Raw genomic sequence first — 16,636 nt, 5'->3', positions numbered from 1 at the left:
AGGCCTATTTCTTTGTGTTGACATGGAAACCCCTTTCTTTTCTGGTATTTCTCTTTTGGTACCTAACATATTTTAAGAATAATACTTATAGGCATTTCCTGTCTACCTTAATGAATTTTGAACAGTTTAAGGTCATGGCTATTCCAACTTTGTATCTCTCATTATAGTGCTTGGTACCTGAATAGTTAATATTCCTAAACTATGGATGGAAGGCACGTAATATTGATGTTTATCATGGAACCGTTACTATTGTACTTACTTTGTGAGTTGGGTAACTGAGAGATAAGATTGGGATATGGGATTTGGGGCAATTTCAGGCCAGGTTCAATTTTCTAGACTGCTGGTTTGTGCCCTCTTTATCAGTCTTAAAGTGTCACCATAGACCATGGACAAGGAACATAGTTTTCATATTCTCTCTCTCCTCTCCCCTCCCCTTCCCTCCCCCCCTCTCCTCTCCTCTCCCCTCCCCTCCCCTCTCCTCTCTCCTCTCTGCCTCTTTCTTTCATACACACACACACACACACACACACACACACATTGACACAAACACATGCAAATATGTATTTTAAAGACATGATTTCCCTTTGCCACTAAAGCTGGTCTGGGACTCACTTTGTGCCCAGGCTAGCCTTGAACTTTCAGTCCTCCTCCTTTTGCCTTCCCAAATGCTGGCATCTCGGCTGCTCACCATCACATCAGGCAAGGAATAAATTTTCTCACCTCAGCAACCACACCTTAAAGAAGTCCAGATCGTGAATGACCTAGCTGGATCTGGGTTAACACAAGCTGGCGGACCATCCTGTTTTCTTTTCCTCTGAGATACTGAGAACATTCTATGCTGGCTTTTTTTCCTTCTTGGAACCATCATTGCCCTAGTGGGGAAGCACAGTATTTGGACCATTCTCTGCTGCTGACCACAGTGGCCGATATAGTCCTCTGGACTGCAGCGATTTACCTGTAATTCACGGTCAAGCCTTTGTCTGAAAACCCAGCGCTCCCCAGCCCCACCTTCTGCCAGATCCACAGGCTGTTGGCATAGCATGCTCCCTTGACGGCCTCCGGTAGCTACTCTCACCCTGTGCTCCCTGCCTTTCCCTTCATTATCCCAGGAACGGCCGCTTTACCTGAATGAAGTCTAACACTTGCTGGTGTCTTTGTTTGGCAGCTGCAACCTCGCTGTCTGAGATCGCTTCCCTCAGGGACTGTTGGGTATTCAGAGCGTCCAGCTCCACGACAGCAGAAAGGCGGCAATACAGACTAATAAATTTCTCTCTGTAGCTGCAAAAATGAACTGGAAAAAGGACAAGCAAAATAAAACATGTTAAGATCTCGTATCAAAATAGAGAAATTCATACAGCAGAGAGAACCAGTCGAATGGAAACATGATTTATTAACCCTATCAGTGGAAAATATTAAGCCATAAATAAATTATAAATGTGCTCTTAAGGGGCCAGTTGTCTGGCTTTAGTCAGACAGTATTCCCTTTTAGGTTTACCAACTCCTCGTAAGGTATGGGGAAGTGGGTTGGCTCAGGCTGCAATTTGGATGGACTTTTTCCTAAATTTGGGACCTTTTTCATACATAGTCATGTGCCACATAATGATGTATCAGTGATGGCTGCATATGCGGTGGTGGCCCAATAAGACTGTATCACCCAGTGACATCATAGCTGCCTAAATTTGTATAAATATAGTATGTGATATTCACATAATAACAAAATTGTCTAATGATACAAGTTCCAGAAGCGCTCATATTGCTAAGTATTATACATTATTGCGTGTCTGGCTGCACACACACACACACACACACACACACACGTGTATTAACTGGGAAAATCACTTTAAAGGGAAAACAAAAACAAACAAAACAAGTAACATCTCGAAACCTAGATTTGATTTTAAGCATCTCGCTTGCTCCTAAAAGATGTGAGACATGCTTTTCTTTAGTTGTCTTTTGCCTAACTGGACATTTCCCCCAGGACTTTTGGGCTCTGAATCCTTTTCTGCCTGTTCCCCCTATGCAACTTTGGAAGGCTAGTGGGTTAAGATTATTGGCCTGACCCTTTCTGTCTGTAGGTCTGGCCTTCTGTTCTCAAAACACAATGGGGCAGAGGCCATAGGAAAGAGTCTAAGCTGAATGCTCATTTTTGCCTCTTTTCAGGAGAGGCACACGGCAGGTTTCTCTCTTCGCTGGTTCTGATGTGGTAAGGAAGCATCCCAGTGCAGAGCAGGGCTTTTCTGGTGTCTTCCTGGTCCATCATCAGATCTGGAGACTTCATTCTTGCCGTGTCTTCTTGGGTGAGACATTCTAATAATACTGTCCAGTTTACTACTTCTGATCCTCTTTGCTGTAGAACCCAGTGCCTACACCCAACCATTTGGGAAAGCTAAACCATCCTGCTTCAGAATGGGGTGTCTGTTCACCTCCACAAGTTAGTGAAGAAATCTTGCTCCTTAGCATAGGAGAGATTTCTGTGCATCTTACATCCTAATCTGCTCGATATCTGGCTTGGTACCCTCTTAGGAGAAATTTTAGGCCAGCAGGAGGGTGACCCGCACTGTCTTTGTTCGCACGGAATGGGAAGAGACCAGAATAAAGGCTTCAGTTCTTCTTCTTTGTCCTGCTCTCACTCTGACTCTGCCCTGCTCTAGCTGAGTCCCCCCACCCCACTCCAGGTTGCCCTGTTCAGTAGGCACCTCTCTACCTCAGGGCTGGACTTGATTTTTCTGTTACCAGCTCCTTCCTTCCTCGCCTTTCCGCACGCTTAGAGCATCCTTGCCTTGGTCAAAGGGGAGCTGGTTCCGTGCTCCACTAGTAAAGGACAAGTTCTTGTGCTTCTCCCACACAGTAGAATTCTCACGTGACTCCCTCACTTAAAATTCCACCCAGATCCCTCTTTAGAATAAAAAACCCAAACACCTTTCACCATAAGGAAGTGCTTATGGTCTAGGGTTTGAGGGCGAATCTTTAGGAACGTCTTTCATTGTGCAGCTAGCCTTGTACTAACTCAGCTTTGATCTAAGCCAACTTAATACACTCTCCTTTCTCCTTTCACACTTTTACAGTTGCCCTCCCCATCCCTAGATACCGGTCTCTACCAGCCCTTTCCAGACTCCTTTCGGTACTGAAAGGGTAGAAACAGCTCCTCAGTGAAGGTTCCACTGGCGTCTCCCTTCCAGGCAGATCTCATTTCTCCCCGGGTCCAGAGAGGACATGATTCGGAATGTCTAAGACCTTACCCTGTTCTGTTGTTGTATGTGTGTCTTTGGCTGCTTTGGTATTAGGATACCTTTTCTGCCTTTAAAATGCCAAACACCATAGCTTCTTAACTAACACTGGTTGAGTGACGAGACGGACCCTGACCCTGAAGATGTCCTATCCTAAGTGTGCTTCTGTCGCTGTGTGCTGGCTTTTCCTACTTGGAAAGGTGTTTTCCGGTACTGTGATATTTACCAGCAGCTCCAAGGCAGGAGCCACCACGCCCTGTAGCTTCCTTTTGACCCTTAGAGTTCTCCGTCTTTCTGCCCTTCAAGGAGGGACTACATCCTGCTAGCACTTGACAGATCCCCCCTTCGGCTGGGAAAAGAAGAGCCTCACAGCCTCCTTTCCCACATAAAGTTGGAAACAACGACAACAGCAGTCTTTTTTTTCCCTCTTTCTAAACTATGAAAGAAAGTCGACGGTGTAAAGAAACCGAATGATCGCTCTGAGAGCAACAGTATCAGTCTCTGTGAATTCTCAAAGGCTGGCGTATCCCGTTTTCTCTCAAAGGCCAGGGAATTCGGTTTTCTCTTGCGTTTTGTGGTAGGAGCTATGGATCGGTGGGTGGTCTCCCGTACCCACACCGTCCCATGCCATCCGTGCCACGCACCACAAGTGAGTTATGAGAATGTTTCAGCCGTAGCACTTTCCCTGCACTAGCGGTTTCTATCCAGAGCCTTTAATGTCACTTTGACAAATGTCCCTTTAACGTAGTCTTTTGTGGTTTAGCCATGATACATTTGGTGGCCATCCCTGAGGAAGGGAGGATAGACTGGAAACTTCTAATTTTTTTCAAAAAGTGTGAGTCACATGCATTTTCCAAACAAACTGGTATCAGGCAATGATAACGGCATCATTGGGACTACATGGTTTGTGAGTAACACACAAACTGAAACCAACTCCCTGTGGCGGTGTTTCTCGTCTATTTTCCCTTATACAACATAGAGACAGACTCGAGTACAGCTGGCTGAGAACTCATGGCACAGCAGAGTAGAAAGTGCACGGGCTAGATACCATGCGGGTCCGATTGTTGATGGCAGCTGTGCCTCTTATGACTAGTGTGTGTGATAGGGGGATGACCTTCAAAGACCTCAGAAGTGTCCCCTAAAACAGGGCAAATGAGTGCTCCCAAAGAGGAACCAACACAGTGTATATACAATATCCAATACGTATATGAGACACACAGGAGTCAGTTTGTTCTCACTACTTTCTCCTACACCTTAACTTCCCAGGAAGAATGAAACATGTAATAGTTCAAATGTTAGCCCACTGGGATTAGAATATTCTAAGAATCCCCATCTCTTCAAACTCCGAGTCTGTCTGAGAATTGTGGCCTCTTTCGAGAGTCAAAGAATCAGCAAGATAACCAACCTCCCAGGATAAATTTAGTGCCGCAAGGTTTTGCCAGACAGCACCTGGGCCCAGAGAGCTGCAGAGTCCTGGTGGGGCACGAGCTGACACTTGGAATACTGGAGTGGCCTCTTCAATTAGAAAAGATGGGGATCAGGAAGAAAGGTTGGTGCTGGCCCATTACCCTCCAAGCCTGGGGTCTGGATTTGATTAAACTTGTTGTCTAGATATCCCACAGGTATTAGTCAAACTGAGCTCACCATCCTCCCCTCCCCCAACTTCTTCTTTCCCTCATATTTCCTGACTTGGTAGATGGTAATGCTGTCCAACTTAGACCCACTTCAGACTCTCGAGTTCCTCCATCTTGCCCCTCAGTTGCCTCAAATCAATCACAACGTTTCATTGATTTTTAACTCCCGAATCCACGTTGCCTCTCCTTCTGCCTCTGTACCTCCCCCCTCCCCCCCGTGCCAGCCCTGGTTCTCATCATTGTTCACCCAGATCAGCAAAACAGTCTCTTAGCGGTTTTGTCCCCTCTAATCTCAGGCCCAGTACCTTGATTTCTGTAATCTGTCCTCCCAGAACTGCCAAGACCCAATAAGCCCATATCATTCCTTTTCTTAATACCTTTTCATCATTCATCTCGCCCAAAGGATGTGGTCTCACCTCTTTGGAGCAATTGCCACGATTTGGTCCGGCTAGCTTTCCTGGAGCTGTTGAGAGTCCGTCACACAACTAAGGGCAGAACTAATCAGCTTAGCCTTTGTTCATCCTATCCCGTCTATGTAGAATCATTTTTTATTTTCAGCTTCTGAATTATGATTTATCCCCCACGATCCATTTAAAATATTGCCTCTGAAGGAAGATTTGAGTGTTTGTCTATCTAACAGTGGGTCTTTCATTGTATCAGGACCATTGGTAGGAATGCCTCTGTCTCCTCTAGGGTCTGGTGTCTAAGCTGTGTGATGTGAATGTCTGCAGGCCCACCTAGCACAGTATCTGGCATTTAGTGGAAACTCAGCAAATGTGTGTTGAATGAAGAAGGGTATGTCCTTTATTTTTTTAAAAAAATTCTTCAGTATCCTGTCCTTTTAGTCCAATTAGCACCAATTACAGAGCCAAGGAAATCAATAAAAATTAACCTTTCTCATTGTAGGCTTGCTGTTCATTGAGACTACCCACAGGGTCGGGGCAAGGTGACCTCTTCCGTGCAGGCTAGGCAGAGCCTCCAAAGGCCACGTCATTTGGGTAGTGTGTCTAAGCTTGTGACGTTGCTTTTCTTTTTCTTCTGGGAACACATTTCTTAAGGGTTTCCACACATGGGTTTTATGACTTTCCAAGGGTCCTATTCTGCTTTTGCCTAAGGGATTGATGGAGAGTTAGTTCTAAGGTGTAGGAAGAGGAGTGGGTCTTTGGTGAAACCCCTCAGCCCTGCTTGTCCAGTACTCGGAAGCATCTACATGTCAGTCTGTTTTGGCATCACAAATGGCCCTCAGAAACAATGTTCTTGCTCCTGGAGACAGGGGGCCAGTCTTCTTTATCATTCTGCCCCCTCCACATCTGTTTGGTGCCGGACTAGGCACAGATGCAGATTTCCATTGCTGGTCAGCACGTTATTTATGAGTCACTTAAGGTCACTAGTGGGAACGTGGCAGGGCTGCCAAATCTCAACTCCTTCCATGAGGTAGAGGCTGATGACTTAAACAAGTCAAATTGAAATATAATGCACTTCTTTATTATAATTTACATATTCCCATAATTCACACCTTTTCAAGTTTCATTAGAATTCCCTTGTTGTTATTAAAGCTTTTCCTGGTTTGGACTGAATTTCCAAAAACATTCTTCTCTTTCTCAGAAATGCTTAGGGTATCTCTACCATTTACTAGGGAATGACCTAGAGTAGATGGGCATAGTTAATTTTTTTCTTAGCATCTTCCTCAGAGGGACATGGGTCCAATATAGCAAGGCTTAAGAGTTCCTACAGTAGGAACTCTTTATTTATTTATTAATTTTTAAATAGATATATTAATTTTATAAATTTATTAATTTATTAATGTCATTATATTTTTAGTGTGCTATGTCTAGTGGAAGAAAAGAAAGTTTGCCTCTTGGAAAATGCTGATTGTTAAAGGATAAGGTAGAGTTTGCCATGACTCTTACTAAGTACATGTAATCTTTTAAAACTTATTTCTGGTACAACAAACATTGAACTAGGGAGTGTATCAGTTACTACTTATTGGCAACACTTATCCATGGTCTTAAACAAAACACTAATAGAATTGGAAGCGTCAACAGAACCAAGCCCAACCAAGTGGTCTTTTCTGGAAACTTACATGGCAGTCATTAATCAGTTAGATAGCTCATGATACAGTGATAAGGGAGGGCCAAAGGAGTATCAGAGTTTGCCTTACTTGAGCAAAAAAATATTTTAAAACCAGGATCTGTGAGGCACAGGCTTTGATCTGTGGCCTGTTTTTCATAGATGAAGGCTGTGTATATGGTCTCACAGTTGCTTTTAGCAATAAGGATAGGTAAGACAGATCAAAGAGGCAGACACAGTTGGATTCTACTATATTACTCTGTTGCCTGCATTTCTAAGTCCGTATTTATGTATTTATCTCTGAGTCCTAGGCAGAACCACGTAAGCTATGGATTTGTGGCGTCACTCTTACCTGAGAACTTATTAGGAATGTCCATTTTCTTTTCCCAGCTCCTTCTCAGTCTGCTGACTCAGCATCACTGAGGCGAGACCCCAGGAATCCATAGTTTAACAAGCTCTCCAGGTGATTCTTATGAACATTAAACCTCAAGGAACATTATTCTAGGGCATTGTATCCCTAAGTGTGTGTTTTGTGGATTTTTTTTTTAATAGATGTCATGCCAAAAATGTTTCCAGTTCTGGTCAGATGAAGTTGGAAAATTCTGGATTAAACAAAGTCAAGCTTTCTTTCTTAGAGTGGGGATGAGGGCATGGGGAAGGGGTGAGAGTAGGGGTGGGGGTGGGGAGGCTTCTACCGCATTTTGCAGAGCTTTTAACGCTATACTGCTTAAAATTATTCACTGAGATGCTTTCCAAATGCGTAGAAGGATAGCTAAGATCCCTGTCTGAGTTTGTATGTGTTGAAGGAGCCGGCTTCTCCCACTGTGACCTCCTGTCTTATCTTTGCTGTCCTTGCTTAACTCGCACTATGGACACTGCTCTCTTGTCCACGCCCACTATTACTTGAAAGCCTCTCCACTTGCTCTTCCTGTTGCCTGGAAGAGTCAGGTCTCTGCTCAAATGGAGCTCCTTCACAGAGGCCTTCCCAGGTCAACCTACACAGAGTCGCAACCCCCGTCACGACACTCTGGTTCCTTTCCATGATTTGTTTTTCTTCTTAGCCCTTCTTTCTCTTACGTTTGTGTTCTCTGTCTGTTGGTTTAGTATTTGCCCCATCCCCCACCCCCACTAGGATGTGCACTCTATGAGGAGCTACAGGCTTTTCGGGGCCTTTTAGAAATACCTGGCGCATGGTATTATTTGTTGGTGGGTGACCAAGCGAATGGTGGGAAGAAAATGTATGCCAGTGGGCTTCAGCAGTTGCAGCATGGAGAGGAACAGGGAGCAGCATGGCAGAGGGTGGCTGGCCAAGAAGAGTGTGTGACATTCCCAGGATCAGCAGCACTCTTTCAAAGGTTTGTGTCCCGCTGGGTCCTAGCAGGCATATGCTATCTATCATGAATGATTCCAAATCATTGATTGTGCCACCGGTGCCACTGAGACATGGAGACACAAATTCACACACACACACACACACACACACACACACACACACACACCTGCAATTAGGGAAAAGGTGTCATTCATCTTTCACAGAATGAAATACTGGCTAGCTCCACAATAAAGTGCTCTCCGTCTATTTTTTCTCTTTATTTGTCCTATGGGAATCCTGTGTGTTTGCTTGGCTCTAGCAGCTACTGTAGACTCTGCTGAAGTTTCCCTGTTTAGATCTGGCTTGCTCTTTGCATTTCTGCTGCCAGTGTGATATGTTCACTTTGATGTTGATTTAGCACCTTCAAATTCAATATTATCTAAAGCTTAAAGCACCCAAACTATGTTTTTGGTCTCTGATAGTTCTGATAAGGGCGCTCGGGATGTTTCCTTTGCCCTGGTAGCGTTAGCTGGCCCTTGATTCCATTCACTTTCTCATACCTACACTTTTCTCTTTAGACCATAAGCTCTCATCCCACCACTGGGTTCTTGAACTCAGCTCTGAAGGTGTTGGTCTTTGCTTTTCATCCACTTTCCACATCTCTCCTGACTCTGGCAAGTCAGCCCGGTCCCTTCTCCCTGTCCAGCTGGACATCCTGCCCGTGCTGCACGGTTCTCTGATCTAACCAGACCGGGCCTCTTGCTCTTGCCCTGACTCTTCCTGCTACATTCTCACGTCTCTGCTAGTTCTTCTCACCATGACAAGTAAGCTTTCCTTTTTATCTGTGTTTATTAACTTGCCCATGCTTAAGCAGCTGCACCAGATATGCCCTCCTGCATGAAGGTTTTCTGCGACTCTCTGGGAAAACTGGCTAGATGAAGCACATCCTTGCTACCTTTCAGTTATAGAATACCTACGATGTCTGGTGTGTTATGGCTTATTTGGTGATAATTTGCACTCTCAGTTTACTTCATCACACCAAGTCTCTTGAGTGTAGGGTCTGTGCTGAGCTTACCTCTCAGTCTCCACAGTGCCCCGAGAGCTGCTTATTGACTAGACATCTAGGCGGGTCCCAAACTGTATCTTACCCTATCAGCGCTGTGAGATGCACGCTAGTCATGTTTTTGGCTAGGGAGTGAACTAAGTGGTCACAATGAGGGCTTTGGGGAGTGGCTTGGTCACTGTTGATCATGTGACATAGCAAAGATGTGGTAAGGCTAAATGAGTGCCAGTGTCGTACAGTGGGGGACCTAGGACTGTCTAATCTCTGCCCGTCTGCTTCTAGCTTCTCTTAGGACGTCTCCTACCTCTGGGGAACAGCAGTGACCATTCATCACCCTCTGGATGTCTTAACTTCTCGGAGCGAGGGCAATCGAGAGGCTTAAACAATCTATCCCAAAGACTTAAGTTCTGATTCAGATGCCCAGATCTCAGAATGAAGTTTCAGTCAATCACCTTGTGTGTTTCTAAATCTGGTGGTTTGGGAGCAGTCAAAAAACAGGTCTGCCTCCATTCTACCCACCCACTTGCTCAGCCACCCCCAAATTGGGCAATTTATTTGAATTGAGGGAGCCCTTGCTAATTGCCTCTTATTGGTCTGTTACAAGATGAAGCACCGGAAAGGAGACAAAGCCTCCCTGTTCGCGTTCTCAGTGGGCAGCGGGGGTCTCTGCAGAAAACTGCAGCCAGGCTGTTCAGTTTGAAAGCGAGGACAAGATGGGGACACCATCCAGATTCCTTCCGTTAGGGTCACAGTATTGCATCCTGGGAGAGCTTGTCCATGTCTCCAATTGTCTAGGCTATTTTGAGTCTAGGTTGCTATTTAATAGCAATCTGTTTATTTCATAAATCAAGACTACTTGTTGATTTTTTTTTGTTCCAAGTGATATAAACTCTCCATATTAATTTCGTTGTTATTCTTTCTCAGTCAGCTGCGGGAGGCGGGGGCATAGCCTGAGCACATATTCACGAACACATCATTCTTGTATTAATATTCTAAGACGTCAGGAGGGAGGCAGTAAGTAAGTCTGATAACTGCACTTTCAGTGTGGAATTCCTTTCTCTCCATTGGGCCTTCATGAGGTTTCAGTAATCACCGCTCAGGCTAGTGCCGGGAGACTTGCTTTTGCTCACACTTGTACACAGTTCTGGGAGGGGTTGTTGCCAAAGCCATCACGTGATTTACTGACCCTCCACTGGGACAAGGGGGAACAGATACTACTTTGTGATTTTATTATAAGGAGGCTGGGTTAGCATTTCTAGGTGAAACAAGCCACTATACCTAGTTCAAAGATCTGAAGAGGGAGGTTAAGAAACCCTGAGTGTGGGGTGTAAGGATTATTCTGTCCTGGGGCTGTACAGACGTCGTCTGAGGCAGGGAGCAGGAGAAGAAAGGACACATTGTGACCCATTTCCAACACCTCCTGTGTGTAGAGGCGGAAGTTCCTTGCCTGCAGAGGGACACGCGCGGAGGAAAAAGTAGGAGAGTTACAACACGGCACTTACATCAACAACACCAAACCAGCGTAAAACATCTAACAAAATTACACAACTTCAAGCTTGGGATTTTTATACAGCATAAATATTAGGGTTCAGCCCATTTAATAATGCTATATAAAATCAAGATTTAAGGCAGTAATGTTCCACATAAACTCTGAAAACAACATTTATGCTTCTTATAAAAGCAGAAAATGATTGCATTCTGTGGTCTTTTCAAAATGATGAATATAATTACATGAAGCAACAAAAATGGATTGAATTAAAAATCCACTAGTTTCAATTTAAGTTGGTTAAGGGGGAAAAATGTAGTTTCTGGCCAAGGACTGAGAAAAATTTACAAGTATAGAAAAAAATGTTGTATGCACTGTTATGCAGTTAAACAGCCTTCTCCCAACATGTATGTATAGCCCGAGCCACCAATGAAATACGAGCTGCTTCAAACCTGCTAGGTCCAAGAAACCCTTTAATAGAACCTACTGTCACAGGGAGAGCTGCTGTGCTCTTACTTTTTCTCCTTGTGAGCACGGGGCCAGCCACCCCCTGAACAACCCAGTGGCTCCCCTCATGCCTTTAACCTCTCTCGCAATTTAGTCTCTGTCAGCGTTGGCTGCTTTGGACTGGCTGTGAAGTGTAGACTTAGAGTCGGCAGAACCCTAACAGAAGGACACTTCTGGAATTTCTGACTTCTCCCCATGCCTTTGTGTGGTCAATTTGTAGCTCTTTCTCTTATTAAAAGAGAACAAGCCCAGGCGGTAACGAGCTCCCCAAGGCAGGATCCACTCGGTTCTCTGGGAACCTGTGTCGTGGTGCCGGCACAGGGATGATGAAGGAAGGCATAACCAAGCACACAGCAGACAGCCCCACCCTTGAGCTCAGCATGCTGCTAGCCTGTATTAAACTACTAGACAGAGCACAACACATTTTTACTCCCCGTATGCTCAAGTTCTGACTTGCGGAGGAGAGATCGGCATATTTTGGTTTAGATAATGGTTTTGTTACTAACAGATGGCATGAAATCAACCGGCCATTGTTCTACATCCCATGGCGATCCTTTCGCTCTTAAATCATTTGTGTATCTGACTAGACTGTTTTCATTTAGGCATGAGTATATGTATATATCCTCATGGTCCATGCTGTTCCATGCTGATATCTTTCAGGGTCGGTTAGAGGGTGTTTCCTTGCTTGGTCAAAGTACACCATAGTGGGTTCTGGAAACCTTGGAAGAGGTTGATATGAAGGAACAAGAGAAGGGGAGCTGAAGCCCAGCCTGGGTCTAGTGGTAGGCATTAAATTCAAAACATGCCTGTATAGGCAGAGTGGTATTTAAATAAACGACAATAAACATACGTACATATATATGCCTCTTGAGTAGGTTTTATGATATAACTCAGTTTCCATGAACCATAAAACGTAGATAAATATGGGAAAGCCTTGTACCTGGTGGAGAGGTATATTGGTCTGCTTCAGGAGCGCCTTCACGGCCATCTGGAGCTCGGAGAAGAACAACTGCACGGGGCAGTCCGCGGTATGATCCACACTTTCCATAGACTCCGAGCCAGAAAGCTTTTGGATCCACTCCCATTCTTCTCTGTATGTCGAGTCAAGTTCAAGTTAGACATAAAAGAAAAGTTCGGAATACAGCGCACAACTTTCTTGGTGTCCAGAACCCCAACGATCAGTTCTTGGTGGTTAAAACGCAAGCCTAGCTGTGAAACTTGAACCTTTTGCTACCTAAGTGGCGTTCACGGGGGCGCTTTCTGATTTCAGCTTAGTTCACCTATCAAAGCACCTGCGCCTCTGAACAGTCGGTCAAAATGGCTTATATGAATCAGCCTTTGCGACCGAAGCTCTCAGGTGTTGGTTCAGTTCCCGACTGTCCTTGTTTTCCTGTCTCTGTAAACCCTGAGAGCCTCTGTTTTACCACAGGGGCATCTACTGGTTAATTCCACAGCTGGCTAACCACAGGACCCCAATTCCACTCAGGCAACAAACCACACAGCCCGTTTCAGCCCCGGCCTGTTGTCATCCTGCTGGCTACTTTGGTTTCGTTGTTCCCTTTCCAAAAGCTCGAGGGGAATCACAAACAGGAACAGTGGACAATTCCAATAAAAGGAACCAGGGGACACACATCACTGCTTCCTTCCTCCTCCCAAACCAGTCATCTGTGGCCTCATTCTGCATGCTCTATAGTTCTTCCTAATGAACGTTTCCAACTGTCAAGCAGAAGGCAAGAAGAAAGAATGGTGGTGGGGGAAAAGAACATCTGGTTGGTCCCCCAAAAGCCACCCTTCAAAAAGGGCCTGAAAAGATCAAGGTAAGTGCCTCCGGCAACACTGTTTCCACAGGTATTCTGCACAAGTCTCTAAACACGTTCTCCTTCCAGCTCTGCAGGGAGCAGCAATGGGCCCTCAAGAGCAGCCTAGGCGCCAAAGGAAAGCCTTCCTCTTCGTGGTGGAAGGCTCTCACCAAAGGGTCATTCCAGCCTGGGCTCCAGTCTCTGGGTCAGAAACCAAGCTGACTGTACTGGAGGAAGTTCATTAAAAAAAAAAAAAGAAAAAGAAAAAGAAAAAAAAAGCAGCAAAGCAAGAGAAACAAACAAGTCAATCACCAACCCCACACTCTCTCTCTTTAACCACCCTCTTAGAAAAGTTTCTGTTTTTAAGAGATCTGTTTCATTTCAAGCCTCATACTGGACAAGACTATGGAAAAATCTATCATTTGTTCCAATAAGAGAGAGAGAGAAAAAAAAAATCAAACTTAAGTCCTATTGCAATTTGGACATACTTTTAGCTTCACAACGAATTGAAATCCTTGAGGGCCTACTTGGGAATGATTTCCCCTTTCCCATCACTGATACATAACTAGATGAGAGGTTTATGATTAGCACAATATACACAGACTCCAAAGGATACTAAAATGGGGTCTGGAACCAAATTAGAAAATCACCAGTAAGAACCACACTGCCACTAACTAGTCAGTGTGGGCTCTGAAGAGGGTGTGTGTGGGGGGGGGGGTGGATCAAAACTGCAGAATGAAGGCTGGTGCAATCTTTTGTACAAGTGAGTCTGGGTCCTTGGGAAGGGAAAGTCTGCTGCTATAATTACTAAAAGATGGCGACTAAGACTTTACGACACAAATCCAGAAACAAATGGAAATGACCGCTGCCCAGTCGACTCACAAAATGAGCCCTGCTGTCTTCTGAAAAGGACCCTGAAGATACTAGATAGTGATTGTTGAAATGGCCGCCAGAGGGCAGACTTAAAGTCCGGGTGCAATTGATAAGTGGAAGAAGAGGCTATGGTGGTCAGAGCGTTCTCAACGAGACCACCCCACCCCTTGCCCTTCAAGCATCTTCTCCATTGCCATCAGCAGTGCTTATGCGACCCGGTGAGACAGTGTACTTGCTAAAGTCTTGCCATGGTGGAGACCAAATTTCAAAGGGCCATATTTGTTTTTGTTAAGCAAACCCACACTTGTAAAGAATTTGAGAGTTTACTTTGCCTTCTGTGAAACTCAAAGAAACCTGGAGACTTTTGCTTTTATTATGATGTATTCCTTCTTTTCCTTCATTGTTATGTTGAGCACAATTCAGTTCATTACAGCAGATGACTGAGAGGCCTGCCATTATGGTTAGCGATAAAGTTGAGCCCGATTAACCAAAATAGGCAGCTCTCCCAAAACTAACAAAGTCAGTCACCAAAGTCAGCCAAACCATAGGAGAAATTTCTGGAAGTTTGGGCCTTGTTACTTCTTTCTTTCCCTAGAGAATTGCCAGACATGTAAAAAACATAAGAAGGTCCGAAAGCTAGGGAGCTGGGAGAGGGTAGCCTGAAAGTGAGTGGGGCTTCTTTAGATCAGGGAGGAGCGGTCGCTCCACTAGATGCCATTGTCTTCGACGATATCAAAAACGAAAAACACAGAAAGCACAACTATTTCCAATGGTGAAAAAGGATGGTGGGAACAGTGTACAAAGACATGTTTTTGTTGGCAAACCGGTAGAGCATCATTGCTTGCACCCCGAATGAAGCAGAAGGGACCGTGAAGGTGCAGGGCCTCCCTTGAATGACTCTGCTCCTCTCGGTTGACCTTATGCCAGATGCTAGGACTCCAACATGCTGCAGATGATCTCCCCAGAGATACCCCACTGGTTATCCAACACTCGCCTTTCCTTTGGACACATTAGACCAAAGAAAATCCCAGCTTTGGACCACTTACTTGGAGATGTTGTTGTTTTCACGGATCTTCACGTGGCAGAGAATGTTGGGCAGCTTTTGGGTTACGAGCACTTTGATCTGATCCACGGAGCTACATAGCTTTAGGTAACCTAGATACAGCCCAGGGGAGAGACGCTGATGGCTCCTTTTGTGATAGGAGAGAATATCCTGGAGGGCAAAGAGAGACAAAGTGAAACCAGCCGGCCATCTCACAACCTGTTCTTCAAGGACCCGTGGCTGGTGAGGTAAGGAACCTCAGGTACCGCCAGGAGTAGCAGGGTAAGGTAAGGCTATAGCTAGTTTTGTCTGCAGGAAAACACCTTCTCCAAGTCAGGTAATCAGCCTTTAATATATGTTTTGAATGTTTTCTTTTTCTCAGATTTCTGTGCCAAGGCTAAGTTTGTGAATAGGCTGCTGCTGGGGAGGCAGATGGTAAAGAGAATTTTTTCTACCAGTGTGGAATCTATCCTTGGAGGGCTTATAGCTTAGCTGTGGGGAAGTGAACATTTGTGTAAATGCTGACAAAACACATTATTCTTAATTTCAGGATAATTAAGGTAGAAAAGTCTAAAGGAAACCATTGAAAAGAGAATCTAAGTAGAAAACAAAGTGTTTGATTCTTTATCTCAAAAAATGCAAACAACTTAGCACCAAGTCGTTCGTTTAATTTTTCTCAACCATTAATAGTTAGGTTGTATTTGTAGTTCCACACTAATTTCAAGAGTGGAGAAAGAATGAGTCAAGCATTGGTTCCTTTGGATGAACATTTTAGACCCCATTATATGGTAGCTGATGACACTTCTCATATTTGATTGTCCTCGGGTCATTATGGAAAAAAAAAGCAAGTTTTACAACGTATTTGAAGTCTTTGTATTCTTTTCCCGAGACCTTTAAAATGTTGCTAAGCAAGCCATGTCCTTAAGAAGCTCTTGTTCATTTATGCCTTTCAGTCATTCGCTGTCCTACCATGTCTGGATTCTCAGTGCTCAATAGTTTTGCAAAGAAGTTGATTGAATCTCCTTACTAATCAGCTCCACATACTTACCCTACTTCATCTTTTACAAGACTAAAACATTGTCTGAGTGACTTTGCATTATGTTGTCAGAACAGCCGTCCCGCAACCTTCGAAGGCTGACTGAAGTTGTTACTATGACTGGGTGTGCTGAGTTAAGCACAATTATATGGTTGAATGGGATTTTGTTTACTGTAATCAGTTTTCAGGGAATTTTGTGGGTTATGACTTTTGTCTCTCTGTGTATCTGCGGACATTCAGCTAGCTGACAACTGATAGTCTCCCCTTCCCCACTCCTGTGTCAGTAGATTTATCTATGAACTGCCTTTGGGCAGTAGAGCTTTGGGAAAAAAGGGAGAAAGTTTTGTCTCATAACTGATTATAGAGAAAGGTTTCTGTCGGCTGCATTTAACCTGGCTTTCAGAAAGGATGTATGACCACAAAAAATGCTAAGTAAATGAGAGGACAGATATGCTAATTAGCCTGATTTCATTATTTCCCATTGTATACATATATAAACACATCACCTCGTACTCAGTGAATGGTTGTAATTATGACTTTTCAGTTAAAACAATGTTAAAAAAGATGAACAAAATTTTTAGGAGAGC

General features: G+C 44.4%; 1 protein-coding gene across 1 annotated transcript in view; it reads right to left on the bottom strand.

Annotated features, from left to right (window-relative positions):
- Ankfn1 (ankyrin repeat and fibronectin type III domain containing 1) overlaps positions 1-16,636 on the bottom strand; it is a 351,197-nt gene that overhangs the window by 31,926 nt on the left and 302,635 nt on the right. Inside the window, exons 15-18 of the mRNA XM_048446655.3 lie at positions 15,018-15,184; positions 12,240-12,390; positions 10,585-10,753; positions 1,125-1,291 (exon numbers count right to left, since the gene is read on the bottom strand). Coding sequence (XP_048302612.3) covers positions 1,125-1,291; positions 10,585-10,753; positions 12,240-12,390; positions 15,018-15,184 — 654 coding nt within the window. The remainder of the gene's footprint in view (positions 1-1,124; positions 1,292-10,584; positions 10,754-12,239; positions 12,391-15,017; positions 15,185-16,636) is intronic.

The sequence above is a fragment of the Myodes glareolus genome, chromosome 9 (assembly GCF_982192425.1).
Source record: "Myodes glareolus chromosome 9, mMyoGla1.1, whole genome shotgun sequence".
NCBI lineage: Eukaryota > Metazoa > Chordata > Mammalia > Rodentia > Cricetidae > Myodes > Myodes glareolus.
Note: the sequence above shows the minus strand (reverse complement) of the source record. Positions and strands in the feature narration are given on the sequence as shown.